General features: G+C 37.3%; 1 protein-coding gene across 4 annotated transcripts in view; it reads left to right on the forward strand.

The window, feature by feature from the left end:
• Positions 1 to 15,676, forward strand: part of sema3h (sema domain, immunoglobulin domain (Ig), short basic domain, secreted, (semaphorin) 3H) — an 83,518-nt gene extending 67,842 nt beyond the window's left edge. The window contains exons 9-18 of one of the 4 annotated variants that reach the window (XM_028452154.1): positions 1,893 to 1,962; positions 6,396 to 6,540; positions 7,428 to 7,517; positions 7,734 to 7,863; positions 9,323 to 9,411; positions 11,311 to 11,358; positions 11,762 to 11,919; positions 12,783 to 12,844; positions 13,052 to 13,194; positions 14,653 to 15,676. In XM_028452154.1, the coding sequence (XP_028307955.1) occupies positions 1,893 to 1,962; positions 6,396 to 6,540; positions 7,428 to 7,517; positions 7,734 to 7,863; positions 9,323 to 9,411; positions 11,311 to 11,358; positions 11,762 to 11,919; positions 12,783 to 12,844; positions 13,052 to 13,194; positions 14,653 to 15,117 (1,400 nt within the window). In that variant the 3' untranslated portion in view covers positions 15,118 to 15,676. The remainder of the gene's footprint in view (positions 1 to 1,892; positions 1,963 to 6,395; positions 6,541 to 7,427; positions 7,518 to 7,733; positions 7,864 to 9,322; positions 9,412 to 11,310; positions 11,359 to 11,761; positions 11,920 to 12,782; positions 12,845 to 13,051; positions 13,195 to 14,652) is intronic. The other 3 variants (XM_028452155.1, XM_028452156.1, XM_028452157.1) reach the window with 3 other exon arrangements.
• Positions 15,677 to 15,953: the final 277 nt, after the last annotated feature.

Genomic DNA, 15,953 nt, shown 5'->3' on the forward strand with positions numbered 1-15,953 from the left:
TGTGTTTATTTTTAGCCAAATTGCACCATCTATCGGTAAAAAAACACTAAAAATGATTGGAATCAATTTGATGGACATTGTACAGTTACACACTTGTTCCCAAACTTGCGGAAAACTTTGGCAACATTGTGGCATAGTGAGCTTTCGCCTGAACTTTTTTTTTTTTTTTTCAAAAACGTGTATCTTTGGCCTATTGTTTATTATTAATATTATCACCAAACTTGCTTCAGTTGATGTCTATACCATAGTTCAATTAGTTCTGTCTTTGTAGCCTTCCCTATTGAGAATTGGCTTTATATATGATGTAAATCTCTGGGTTTTTTGTGTGCAGACTACAGATTTCTGTATTTAAAACATGATTTATTGTCACTCAGTATCATGTGATTCCAAAATTTCACATCAACTGTAACGACTAAGGGTTTAACTTCAATCTGAAAAAAAAATTTGCTGAGTAGGTTATTTGTTATGGGTTTGTGATTTTAGGAGAAGAGGCTGGGAAAAACAAAAGGTTTGAAGAAGAGTTTGATGCTGTAAATGGTAGCGTGTTAATAGTAGAGTTCAGCCGGATACTCAGCTGAAACAAGTAGCCAGTCCGGATAAAGCACTTTTGCCACGTACGAGTATTATACGAGTAATATGAGTCAATATTTGTGCTCGGATTGAATGAAAATCCTCATTGGGTAGCTGACTGTGTCTGCGTTCTGATAGGCTAGTCACACCGCCCCTCCCCTACACACACACACACGCTCTGCTCACTCACACACAGAGCAGCTCTCTCTGTCTCTCTGTCTTTTCCGTTAACGTTGAGGGTTTCTTCAGCTTCAGGTTTGTTTTTACTCCGGTTTGTACTTACTTATTAACCAGTAGAGTTCTGGTAAACGTACTTGGTAGAATGCGACTTGCGTTGTCTCTGTTTGTTTTTTTCTTCTAAAGGTAATAGTGGTATAAATATTACAAATTAATTAAACTACACACACACACACACACACACGCGCTTTCTCTCCCGTCCTGTAAATAGTTTTCTAATCAGCAATAATTATAACAATATCTGACCAACCCACATCAGTTGCATGCTTAAAATAAAGGAACCGGTTAATGCCCCACCCATTTCAAGACAACCCAACCTGCTTCTGGGTTAAATCCCACCCACTTTTGGGTTAGGCCCCGCCCACTCCGAGTACAGCTACTGATCATGTTGTACTCGCTCATCCCTAGTTAATAAGTTCTTGCCGATATACAGATGCTAGCCTTTTAATGCCGTATCGGGGCCCCTGCAGATACTAGTATCGGTATCGGCACAACATTATTCAGATGTTGGTCATTGCCTTTTAAATTTGAAGGTGTGAAGAGTTTTCAGGTAAAGAAAAATACAAGTAGAAAGATTTAATCTGAATTCAGCTTGTACGTGCGTGTGCGCGTGTGTGTGTGTGTGTGACAGCAGGAGTTGTGTTACTCTGGTAAACTCGGCTCTCCCACTGCATCCACTTAATAATGTCTACAGATTCATTACTAGCATCCAGTCAGCCATGCTGCCAGTGTGTACGATACTGCTGCTATTAGTCAAACAACATCACTGATGGATACACGAACACACACACACACACACACACACACACACACACACACACACACACACACACACACACACACACACACACACACACACACACAATGAATACAAAGTGCTAGAGTAAAACACACACACTGACAGGTTGACGTGCTCCCAGCATTACTCACATTACTCACAGCTACATAGACTAAAGTCATGGACAAAGCAGTTCATCACTAATGGAATTCATCCCTGGTGATTTTTGACTGTAGTTACTTTTCATGTCTTACCTTTCTGTCTCTTTTTTATTCTCATCCTTTTTCCATGGATGTTCTTCATCCAGAGGACATCTTTATCCTCCATGGGAAAGACAAGAAGAACCCTCTCATCTACGGCCTGTTTACCACTTCAAGGTAGGTGTCAGTGTGAAACTAAAGTCAATGGAGGGCAAGAACTTCACGTCCTACTTTAGAAGTTCTCCATTGCCTATTGGTTGTGGTGATGATATGACCTTTGACCTTTCCTCCAGCGCCACCATCAGGTCCAACTTTGGGTTTTAGAGTCTAATTTGGGGTCCACATTCATGACTCTAACATAATTTGTATTGGTGACCCCCTTTTTCCTATAATAAACATTTATTGACCTTTTTTAATCTGCTTTTTGTCAACATATTTGGGGTTATTTACTATAGAGTTTCAGACACATTCTCCTCTACGTCACCTTCACTGTGAAAGAGCTGTTCCAAAACCTCAGTGATAGCAAACCTTTTCCTAGAGGACATTTTCAAGAGAGAGACAAAGTGTGCAGATTGCAACACACAGAGCCTTACACAGCTAAAACAGCTCAGGGTCAAATTGACCCCAGAGAAACACCAATGTGTGCAGCACATTGAAAAAATATCATCATGATCATTTTATGCTAATCAATTGTACCCATCAAATTAGGAAAATTCATGAAATATGGTGCAAAAGAAGAAAAAAAACTATTTTTTTTAATGATAAACATTGAATTGGGTCAAATTGACTCCAAGAATTACAAGAGGGATAACCTGTAAACTCATTTTTGATGCACAACAGTTACGTTTGAAAAGTTTATGGTTCCATGTACATCAGGAGGTGAATTCTAGGAATGGACGGATGGACGGACGGATGGACACCAAAAAACAGGAAATGCTGTAAACAGTTTTTACATGATGTTGATACAAAGCTTCAACAATGATAATGACAGGTTTTGAAAATACATGAGAAGCTATAGGCAAGACCTGTATTTGCAGGGTGAATACGTATTTGGCAAAATTAACAACCTGAATCTGGATTTGTTGACAAGTTTGTTCTTTTTACTAATTAAACTGAAAGTAATAATGCAGGAAAAACACAAGACTGACCTTGACCTTAAATAAGACCTTGAGAAAAGGTCAAGGTCACACATTGAAAAGAAATGTTGTTCAATGGTACCAGTCTGAGCACTGGATCTCAATTTGTGGTCAAATTATAGGAGGAGTTTCAGGAAAAAGGAGTTGAGGAAGAAAAATAATAAGAACTCCAACTAGAACAATGTTCAGGGCATTCTGGTGGAGTCCATGTTTTTTTAGTTTTAGTTTTTTTTTTTCTCTGGTCTTTTTCCAACCCTAAGGCTTGAAAGATGGAAAAAGGCAGACCTTTAAAAAGTTAACAGCTCTGTCATTTGAAAAGAAAATCACACTCTGTCTAAAAAAATGAAATGAAATTGGAACAAAGTGAGAAAAAATAAACAAAATTGCGTGTGCGTGTGTGTGTGTGTGTGTGTGTGTGTGTGTGTGTGTGTGTGTGTGCAACCAAGTGAAATGCCAGCGCGTTCCCACTTTCTCTGACTTGCTGAAGGCGTCACATATTCTGTGAACGACCTCGGTTTCAGAGCTGGACGTCAGAGCTTCACAACATCCCAGCGACTACATGACAGTAGTTTGGCATCACAGAGAGGAGGAGGAGGAGGAGGAGGAGGAGGAGGAGGAGGAGGAGGAGGGAGGTGGTTTCCTTCAGGGCTTTGAAAAGTGTGAGGAATTTCAGTGGAAAATGACAAAGATCCAAATCCAAAGCATCACTTAGGGTGGGTTCTCCCACAAACACAACCACAGGGCATGGAAAGCCTCTCAATAGTTCTCTAGGACAACACATACTGTATACTATATACCAGAGATGTGACTGTATCTGATCCGAGGGCCAAGTCATGAGTCAGCACTTAGAACCATAACCACAATCTCAACATTATACAAGAAAAAAACAAAGAGTTTATGTGTTTTTGTGGTCGTTTTGTATAGTTTTTTTTGTCATTTTTGTAATTATCTCCTGTGTTTTTGGAGTCATTTTGTGTATTTGTTGTTTTCCGTGTTTTTCTGTTATTTTTGTTACATTGTGTGTTTTTGTTGTCATTTTGTATTTCTTTGTGTTTTTGTTGTGTGTGGTTTTGGGAGTCAACTTGTGTATTTTGTTGTGGTTTTGTACAGTTTTCTGTCATTTTGTGTACTTTTGTTGTTGCTTTGTATGCTTTCCTCTCATTTTGTACATTTGTGCTGTAGAGTCATCTTTTGTGCATTTTTGATTTTTCTATACTTTTTCAGTTATTTTCTGTATTTTTGTGGTCGTCCTCTGTGTTTTTGGTGTAAATATTTGTTTTTTTTTTGTTTTACGTGTTTTTTGTTGTTGTGTTGGCTACAGTTTAAAAGTCAATTTGTGTATTTCTGTTGTCATTTGTGTTTTAGGACTTATTTAATGTACTTTGTTGTGGGTTTTGTATAGTCATTGTGTGTATTGTTATCATTTTTCAATTATTTTGTGTGGTTTTGGAGTCAATTTGTGTTGTAGGAGTCATTTTTGTGTGTTTTTCTATACTTTTTCAGTTATTTTTCTGTATTTCTGAGTTTTTGTTGTATGTGTTTTTCTGTTATTTATGTTATCTTGTGTGTTTTTGCACTCTTTTTGTGTGGTTTTGGAGTATATTTGTGTTTTTGTTGTGTTGTGTGCAGTTTTGGGAGTCAACTTGTATATTTATGTTGTTATTTGTGTTTTAGGAGTCATTTTATGTATTTTGTTGTGGGTTTTACATAGTTTTCTCTCATTCTGTGCACTTTTCTTGTCACTTTTCTCTCATTCTCTGTTGTTTCGGAGTCAACTTGTGTTGTGGGAGTAATTTTTTATGTACTTTTGATGTTTTCTATACTTTTTTCATTTATTTTGCTGTATTTTTCTGGTTGTCCTCTTAGTTTTGGCTGTAAATATTGGGTATTTTTCATTATATTGTCATTTTGTGTGTGTTCTCAAGTCATTCTATGCATTTACTTTTGGGGGCCACACAAAATTAGATCGAGGGCCACATGTGGCCCATGTCTGCTGTATACTCTCGGGTGTTTACACCCATCATATGTTATACATAATAATACATATCTGTATGGTATACGCACAGACTAATGTGTAACATATATTTCCATTGTTGAACAACTCAATTGAAACCTTTTAAATGGCCGCAGACGTAAATCTTTCGTTGTGTTATCCCTGCAGTGGATCTGGACCCTGTCTACTCTGGGACGGGGAACAGAACCCTAAAGTGGATAGCATGTGTATGGAAGATCAAGGGATGTCAAACGGCCTGATAATGGCCTGTTCCACCCGCCAAAATAAAGCTCTCAGTCATGTTGAATCAGGAAAAGAAGCTCATGTTAAAAACCAGAAGCTAATTTATACAGGAATAGAATTTATAGAAGAATTCTTTGAATAAATGTGTGTGTGCGTGTGTGTGTGTGTGTGTGTGACCCCATTCTATGTTTATCAATCAAAAATTAATAATTGACTCTTTTTTTTCTGCTTCATATTTCATGACTTTTCCTTTTATAATGGGTACATTATATTATTTATATGTATATAATATTTTTTTTCAATGTGCATAAATGATAAAATAAAACAAAGCAGCAACATAAACCAGTTTAAAAAGCTTTTTAAATCATCTGTCGTTCGTAAGTATTAGAAAGAATGTATATAATGGTATAAAATATATTAAGACTTATTAACACTTACATATTAAAAGTTATATATTGGGATAAAGCATATTATGAATTGAGTATTGCCACACTTTATTTTGTATTTAAAATATAATTGATCAAATGAATGCAGTAAATAATAAATAGTGAAATATTAATATCATGTACATGCATTTGTATGTATGTATATGTATATATATATGTATGTGTGTATATACTGTATGTCTATATGTTTGATGTGCATGTATAAACTGTATATATATAATATACATATAAAATAATTGAATGTGTTTTTTAGCTTTTGCTTCAACCTACACCTTCTAGACTCATTAATTACACTATTCAGTGTTGTTTGTTGTGTTTTTATGTTTTCCTGAAGACTAATAAATAGAATTGTTATGTCAAATTGAAACAATAAGGCACCCAAGCATTCACATGCACGGTACACACTCATCCAGAGGATATCAGAATGTGAACACACGCTGCACGTCACACCCAATCCAATGGATTAGGGTGTGACACGCGTCCCTAAAACGCTTCCAGGACGTCTAATGTGTCTCTGCTGTAGCTGTGCTGTAGCTGTGCTGTAGCTGTGCTGTGCTGTAGCTGTGCTGTAGCTGTGCTGTAGCACTGTCATCTGATTCTGTGTTGGATGGTTTTCAGTTGGCAGATGTTGTAGATGAGAAGCCACACTGAGTCATGGCTCCTAATGCAGCACAGCCTTTACTCAGTCCATCCTCTGTAAATAGCTGTGCACATACCAACGCTGTCTGAGGGAAGGAATCGTGGATGGAATTTCTATCTGACGTGCTTTGCTTTTGTGTTGTTGATCATCAGCGACATCCTGAACGGTTCAGCTGTGTGTGTTTACCGAATGGAGGACATCGTGCGAGTTTTCAAAGGAAACTTCTTGCATAAGGAGGGGCCTGAATATAAATGGGCAGAGTTCACGGGCAAGGTTCCCTATCCACGACCAGGGACTGTAAGTTAGAACACAATGATGTTGTTTCCCTTTAGAAACATATTGGGTTTCTGTTTATAAAGAGATAAGTTAAACAGTACCTGTAGTGAAAATATATATCACAAAATATCTGTTTATTGTATTACCAATAAACAAAATATGTGCACACTTTTTTATATTAAAAACCACATTAAAAGGACTTTTTAGAACGATTTTATAAATTTTTTTCCCATAAATAATGGAGGGCTGCCATTTTGGACAGGATATGACACGCTTTCATTGGTTCCTGTTAGCTGTTGCTAGGCAACAGTGTTCCGTTGATTTGAGTGTAAAGCCAATGGTTGCTATAACAAGAGAAAAACCCCACAGAAACATTTCGTTAACACTTTACTTGAAGTTTTAAACATTACAATGTCATTGTTATGACATGACACCTGAAATTAGCATGAATAAGGTGTCATTAATGATGTCATTAGGTGTCGTTAATTACCCTAACCCTACCTAACCCCACTATATTCCTCCACCTAACACAAAAAATGCCAACATAGCTCCAAAAGTGTCATAATTTAGCAAACAACACTTATTAACAGCCTTATTGACACCTTATTAATGCTCATGACATAATGACAGCGTAATATCAGCCTTGTGTATAAAACTTCAAGTAAAGTCTTACCAATCATTCTAAAAAGTCATTTTAATGAGTTTTTTCATAAATATTGTGTTTATCGGTAATGCATTAAACACATTGTTTGTTAAATACTGAACATTTTCACCACAGGAACCCTTTAACAAATGTTTAAATCATTCATAAATCACAAAATATAGAAATGACAGGTAAATGTCAAATATGTCTTCCTGCTTCAAGGTGAGAATGAAAACTTAATAATGTCTTCATGTTTGTGTCCCAGTGTCCCAGCAGCACATATGGAAGATACAGCTCCACCAGGGAATATCCTGACAGTGTGATTTTCTTCAGCAGAACTCACCCGCTGCTGCAGGTTCAGCTTTTCTTTCTTTTTTCCACTTTATTGAATTAGACCAAGATAATTTAGTTAGACGCTGGCCTGCTGCATAGCGGGCAAAGTCATTTTCCTCTCCACTTTTTTGTAAAGTGACTCCAGGTCCAAATATAATAAAACCTCCAGACGATGATGCACTGCAGAGTGAAACACTCATTGTGGTGCATTTTCTAACGATGAATCCTGCTCTTTTAGGAACATGTGCTTCCCATTGGAGAGCGCCCACTGTTGGTCAGAGTTGGGGTTCACTATAAGTTTAGTAAACTAGTGGTGGACAGAGTGGAGGCTGTAGACGGCACGTATGACATGCTCTTCATCGGAACAGGTAACATTATTTCTGCTGAACTGTGACTAGAAGTTTCAGGGTTGGGGTTAATTACATCTTCAATTATCCATGTTCAATAATTACAACTCAATTACAATTTTGTTGACCAGCGGTTTTTTTCCAATTATGATAAACATTAAAATTCTTGTTTTCCTTCTTTTTACTAAAATTAAATTACATTTAATCACAATTATTGAACCTTTAATAAATAAGTCCATAAAACTTAGCCTTTCTGTTAGCATCTCTTATGATAACAGGTCAGTTTGACACGTCTTTAATCATCTGTAAAATACACAAAAAAATCTCTTCTTAGTTACACTTCCTTAAAATTTGTGATATTTGCTTTTCTCGTAAATATATGTCCATGTTAAATCTAAATGTGAAATATTAAATCTAAATGTTACATTTAAATATAAATGTTACATGTAAATATAAATGTTCAATCTAAATAGGAATTTAAAATGTAATGTTAAATGTAAATATTCAATGTTAAATGTTGAATGTAAATATTAAATATAAATGTTAAACATTAAACATTAAATATTAAATTTAAATCTTAAATGTAAATCTTAAATGTTAAATCTTAATGTGAAATGTTAAATCTTAATGTGAAATGTTAAATCTAAATGTTACATATAAATGTTACATTTAAATATAAATGTTTAATCTAAATTTAAATGCTAAATGTTCAATCTAAATATGAAATTTAAATGTTAAATGTACATTTTAAATGCTCAATGTTAAATCTAAATGTTAAATATTAAATCTAAATGTAACATTTAAATATACATGTTCAATCTAAATGCTAAATGTTAAATGTAAATCTTTAATGTTAAATGTTAAATGTAAATCTTAAATGTTAAACATGAAATCTAAATATCACATTTAAATATAAATGTTGAATCTAAATATCAAATGTAAAATCTAAATGTCACGGGTGAAACTAAATATTTATCGAATATGCAAATTCACCAGAAGTACCAAAATAAAAGCTCATTGACGCGAACGATCGCTATCCGCGGAGTGGTTTGTTTCTAAATGTTGTGAAATGTTGATGTTTATTTCAACATGTGTAACTTGTGCCCCATGAAAATATTGGTATTAATATTTTTGGTGTCTGAGTCATTAACACCATAGATTGAATCTTTATTTAAATGGTAAAATGATCCTTAAGGTAAACTTGATATGAAACATATTTTAATAATTGTTAACTATGTGTGTGTAAAACATAGATCTGTAACATTGTTCACCAGTTTTTGTGTTTCATTAAATTGTAAATGTGTTATGTTAATACAAAATAACAAAGTCAATTATCTGAACTCTATTACAATTCAATTACAATTACAACAGCAACAGTTTTATGATTAAAATTATAATTACGTCATAATTGTAGTTAATTACCAATTGCACGATTACATTTATAATTGATTGTAAGTTTAGCCATTGTCTTGTTTTCCAGATTCAGGTCTAGTCCTGAAGGTCACTCATCTGCCCCGAGAACACGGTCAGAATCAGGAGGTTCCTCTGGAGCAGATGCAGGTCTTTCAGGTACAGCTGATCATTTAGTCAAATGTGTTTATTATTAGAACCAAACGTTCCTCAGATACTTGATAATACTTTTCTTTTTGTCACAATTATTTAAAAAAAAGTCCAAAAAGGATCCAGCTGGTACATTTTAATGAAAGGATAATGTAACACAGATTTTTCATGTCAGACGGAACGTCAACAAATAAATGCAGACCTGATGTAGTGGATGCTGTCCCCCCCCCTGTCACACAAAAACATAATGGGTGGAAACCACCATCTCATGCAATCCTGTCATTCAAAAACATCGCCAAAAGCGTTTACGTACTTTGATAAAACGCAGACAAATGCAACGTAGAATCAGTCCCTACAGTTTCAAATGTTCACATTCTTGCAGTAGTTCTGCTTGAAAAGCTAAGAATGTGTTTGTTGTTTGATTTCAAACATGAAATAGCATAAATAAATAACCTCTTTCAGAACTGTATGAAAACATTTTAGCAACTGTATGCTTATCAATCAATCAATCAATCTTTATTTGTTATTGCACATGTTACAGAGCAACAGAATTATGTTTCAGTTTCATGAAACATGAAAAGACAATCACATATAACATGGGAGGACACGGGCGGGAGAACTGTGGGGCGGGAGAACGTCTGAGATGAGAAGTGGAAAACAGGATATAAGAATGGGGGGGGGGGGGATGGTGGGCAGGTTCCAAACTATGCCCATTTAGTGAGGGGGGGGGCACAGTTTGGAATTAGGAAAAAAACTGTGTATGTCAGTGTATGTTTTGGACATTGAATTTTCCGTTCAGAAAAGGAAATCGAAAAACAAAAAACGATTGGTTATTTGATTTTCAGGTCAGATAATGGAGCACAGAGTTCATAGATCTATGGAAACAGGTCAGATAATGGAGCCCAGAGTTCATAGATCTATGGACACAGGTCAGATAATGGAGCCCAGAGTTCATAGATCTATGGAAACAGGTCAGATAATGGAGCACAGAGTTCATAGATCTATGGACACAGGTCAGATAATGGAGCCCAGAGTTCATAGATCTATGGACACAGGTCAGATAATGGAGCCCAGAGTTCATAGATCTATGGACACAGGTCAGATAATGGAGCCCAGAGTTCACAGATCTATGGACACAGGTCAGATAATGGAGCCCAGAGTTCACAGATCTATGGACACAGGTCAGATAATGGAGCCCAGAGTTCATAGATCTATGGACACAGGTCAGATAATGGAGCCCAGAGTTCATAGATCTATGGACACAGGTCAGATAATGGAGCCCAGAGTTCACAGATCTATGGACACAGGTCAGATAATGGAGCCCAGAGTTCACAGATCTATGGACACAGGTCAGATAATGGAGCCCAGCAAACATGCTGCTTTTAGTTGTTATGCTGCAAAGAAGTGGAACAAACTGCAGTCAGCATCACATGGAACATTTTTAAATCCAAGTTAAATGCTTTTTTTCTACTCTGTATGGCTGAGAGGGATTCTTAATCATGTTATTGTTAATTTAATGTTTTTACTGCTGAATTTAAGTGTTTTTATAGATTTTTAAGCTGTTGAATGTTTTGTGTTGCACTTTTTGATCATGTAAAGCACATTAAATGGCCTTGTGTATGAAATGCACTATACAAATACATTTGCCTTGCCTACTCGAGGTCGTGTTGTTGTTGTTCTAAATGAACAAATATTGTCCTTGAATCAAATCGGCAACAAAGAATCGTGATTGAGATCAAATCGTTTCTAAAACAAATCATTACACCTCTAGTTATGATACAGAAATAAGAACAATTGACATGATTTACTAGAATTACAGGAACTTTAACACCTGAACCTATGATATCCATCCCCCTCTCTCTCTGCTTTGTAATCTACTCATCATGTTCTCTCCTCTTCCTCTAACAGCACAGTTCTCCAGTGACAGCCATGACTCTCTCAAAGAAAAAGGTAAAGGTAAAGAATTCCAAACTTCCGACCTATACCCGTGTCTCATCCGCTAACGCTAACAGGCACAACATCGCACTCATCACACACCTCCCTACCCAGCGTCTCCAAGGACAACTTCATCACCAGTTGCCATGGTTACCTCGCCTCAAGTCAGAGCCATAATGAAGAGAAATCGTCAAAACACACACACACACATTCATGAATGCCTCTTTGCAGCGTGTGATAAATGGAAAGTGTAAGGGTGAAAACAGACTTAGTGCATACCTACACATCACTGCATGGATGGAAACCACTCACTGAATCATTCTAAAGATGTTTCTCAGCAGCTAACTTCACTCATCTCCAACTTGTTGTTTTCTGCCCTTCCTCATCCACCCTTCCTCTTCCTCTTCCTCCTCTTCCTCTCCAGCAGTGGTTGTTTGTGGGCTCCAGGGAGGGCGTGTCCCAGCTGGCTCTGTACCAGTGTGAGCTGTACGGTCAGGCATGTGCCGAGTGCTGCCTGGCCAGAGATCCATACTGTACGTGGGACGGACACGCGTGTAGCCCGTACATGCCCACAGTGCGCAGGTAGTGATGAAAAAAACAAACTAGATGTAAGAATGTTTCAAATGACTTGGTTATTACTAACCAGACTATTCTGAAAATATAATTATCAATAGAGTTTGTTACTTACGGAAGAGGATTAGGGACAATTTTGATGGAGAAAATAATGTTGGGCAAATGAAGAATAACATCAAAATGTTGAGATTAAAGTCAAAATTTCTCAAATAAATTAAAAATACAATATTCTGATAAGACTTTTTTTGTATTTTGGGCAAATCAAGAATAAAGTTGAAGCGTTGAGTATAACGTCATCATTTCTTAAATAAATTAAAAATACATTTATATGATATAAGACTTTTTTTGGATTTTGGGCAAATCAAAAATAGTTTAAATGTCGAAGATAAAGTTGGTAAATTTGAAATACGATATTGTAAGTCTTTTTCGTCAAATCAAGAATAAAGTTGAAATTTCGAGATAAAAGCTGAAATTTTGAGATGAAAGTTGAAATTTTGAGAATAAAGTTAAAATGTAATGTCTAGATGAGATTTGAAATTTTAAAATAAATTCCGAATTCAATATTGTGGTAATTCTTTTTGGGCAAATCAAGAATAAAATTGAAATTAAATGAACTCAAATTGGCCCTCTTCAGCTTCCGTAGATTTCACTTCAATAGCAAACTTTCGACTTTTATCACAATATTGATTTGCCCAAAATAATTTTCTCCATCATATTTGACCCTAATCCTCTTCTGTAGTTTATTGACTTTATTATATTCTCTGACCTTTTCTCTGGCCAAAAACTAAACAAAGCTAAACTAAATCCTTCAGCTGGAATGAATATTTTGTTGTTTTAATTATTTGTTTAGTGTAACTGTTGTTTATCTGCAGGAGGAACGCACGTCATTTAGGGGAGGATGAAGATCCTCTGACTCAGTGTGTGAGACAAGGAGGTGAGAAGCTGACGCACACGTCATTTTGTACATCATATAAACATTTTATTAACACAATTCTTTTTGTATTCAAGCCCTTAGTCTAGTTGCCCAGAAATGTATTTAAAAAACTAATGGTAATGATGATACTCAATATTAGAAGAAAAAAAACAGGATCAACATTAAATGTAAAAGGCATTTAGATCTGATGATGACATTATGTTTTAGCTGGGCTACAGGTGGAGGCGGAGCAAAGGGTGATGATGGTTGCAGAAGGTAACAGCACCTACCTGGAGTGTCTACCTCGATCTAGACATGCATCGGTTACCTGGTACAAACAGGCTGGAGAGAACAGTCCAGAACTGAACCAGGTACGTTCACTCAGCTCAGAGCACCATCAGGTGTGATTAATAATCACAATAATAATGATCCTCTCCGCCTGCTACACATTCACACAACTATTAAACTGTTCCCATCACTAGCATTGGTGAACTCATCATTTCTGTTTGAAATATTTCATTCATATTCCCTCACACACACAAAGAAGCATTAACTGTTCACTTATGATGGCCTGTCACTATTAGTCCCATTAATCTGAATTTTCTGAGTTTGCTGTTTCGAAAACATAATGATGATGAAACCACATTTATTGGCCCTCATTTACCAACCGTTCGTACGTTCAGATCTGAGCCTGATTCCACTTTTTCGGTTTTCCTTTCGCGGAATACCGTATAACCCCGAGCAGGAGTGCATACGTTCACCCACTTTTAAATGTAAATACTTCCTTAAACTTTTACAAATGCGCTGCAGTAATCAGTAATGTGATTAATTAAAGATGACATTTGCTGAAGGCATAATAAACACAGACAAGGGACAACATTTAGTCATTTTAATGCTTTTTTTTAAAGCGTTTTGATCATTAATTTCTTTTAATGTGATATTTATTGGCTGAAGCGTGCAGACTGAGGCTGATATAAATCCGTGTGTGTTTCCAGGATCTCTGTTGTGAAGTTGTTCTTAAGGCTCAAACATACTCGGGCAGACCCCGCACTCCGCTCTCCTCAGAGCTTACATACTTAGGCGCACCGCCGCGTAGTAGTTTCCATTAAAATCCTACATGTCCCATGGTTCTTAGCGCTTTTCTGTAGTCCTTGTTTTCTTGGGACGTGTTTTAAAGGTGTTGCTCTGCCATTGCTCGTCTGTCGGTCTCTCCTCTACGCGTGTGTTCATCTCTCCTGTGGGTTTTGTGTGACACCATCAGTAAAATCTGAGCTTTGCAGATAACTGGTCTGGCGCACTATAGCAAAGTTTGCGCAGACTCTGCTCCGCTGCTATACGCCCGAGTATGTTTGAGCCTTCAGTGCACACAGGGGGGCAGATGTCTCATGCTCAGTAGCTGATCCTCTTCCACAGAACGTTAAAATGAGCTCCTTTAAGTCCATTTTTCACACGTTCAAAAAGCACATCTTTGTTTTGCTCCACTTCAGATGTGAGGATGATGATTTTCATGTTGGAAAAGTTTCTTTTCATGTTTGACCTCAGTGGGCGGGGCCTCCAAAACAGGAGGGCATTGCCTCTTAATCAACACCTGATCATTTGTACGCTGGGATTGGTCAGATACCAATGTTTGATAAGTCACACGTTGGTCCTGTCGACACAACGTAAACTCACATTTACACTCGTTTTCACCCAAGGTTGATAAATGAGGGTCAGTGTGTGATTGGTGTTTAATATTCTGTACAAAATGAGTCTGCTGACTGATGTTATCACAGTCTAACGTTGCTCTCAGATATAAACACATCCATGATTGATCCAATCCTTCTCAACAGGTGGTCACAGGTGAGCAGCTGGTGGTAATTGAACGTGGCGTCCTGATTCGTCGAGCTGAGCTGTTCCACGGGGGCATCTACCACTGCCAGGTGGAGGAACACGGCTACCACTGGACGGCCGTCACCATCCGCCTGGCCGTGTGGAGCACGTTGGCCAATCGCCTTTTCACCTCCTGGACCGGCTCGTCCTATCAGAGCGCTGCGTCGGTGCAGCCCTGGTACAACGACGTCATGGCCCTGATTCACCCAGCAAACCTGGGCCAACACTGCCACGCCCTGGGGTTCCGCCCACCACGCAACCAGCGCCGTCACAGTGACTTCATGGCAACGTTAAACAAAGAGAAACAAAGAGGAGACAGACACAAGCACGCTGGAGGACGAGGACGAGGAGGAGGAGGAGGAGGAAGAGCAGCGGGGAGGAAGAGCAGGAGCAAGCCTCAGACGAGGGCCCCAAGGAGCGCCTGAAGGGCCCGTTTAAAGGGACTTTAACACACATACACGCACACATACATACAGACACACTGAGACACACGCATGTATGTACAGAGACTTGATGTGCATGCACTTATTTACAGAAAAAGAGGAACGGAGGCTGACGTTGAGCTACACTGAAGTATGTACAGGATGATTTAGGACAGAAGCGACTGTTTCATCACGACGATGTGAAGAGAAGAAACAAGACGTGAGTGAAGGACAATCGGCTGCACACACAGCTCAGTTTGAGCCCCGGAAAAGTTCGGAAAAAAAGAGTTGAACGATTAGAAAGGAAGAGAAAAGAAGAAGCAGCAGCACAGAAACAGGCTGAGAACATTATTCTAGCTCTTGATTGGTTGTTTTATTCTTTACGTGGGGTGAAACTGGCTTTTTATCTTTGATGGCTGCACTTTTAACCAGGGTCGGAGTCAATTATAATTGTAATTGCGTAATTGATCATTACTTACGGTACAATTATGTCATAAATATGATTATAATTCAAAAAATCTGTTGCTGTTGTAATCATAATTACCTTTTTTGTGTCACTATAGCCCTCCATTTAATGTTTTTTTAAATGCTAAAATGATCCTCAAGAGAACTAACAGATAAACTTGATATGAAACATATTTTAATAGTTGTTAATAACTACGTATTTGTACAGTATTTCGTACAGTATTTGTAAGCCATAGAACTGTAACATGGTTTACCAGTTTTGTGTTTATTTAATTGAAAATGACAGTTTTTATGGAATGTTCTTGCCATTTACAATTACAAAGTCAATCATCCAGGGTTGGGGTCAATTATAATTGTAATCGTGTAACTTAGAA

Source organism: Gouania willdenowi, chromosome 7 (assembly GCF_900634775.1).
Source record: "Gouania willdenowi chromosome 7, fGouWil2.1, whole genome shotgun sequence".
NCBI lineage: Eukaryota > Metazoa > Chordata > Actinopteri > Blenniiformes > Gobiesocidae > Gouania > Gouania willdenowi.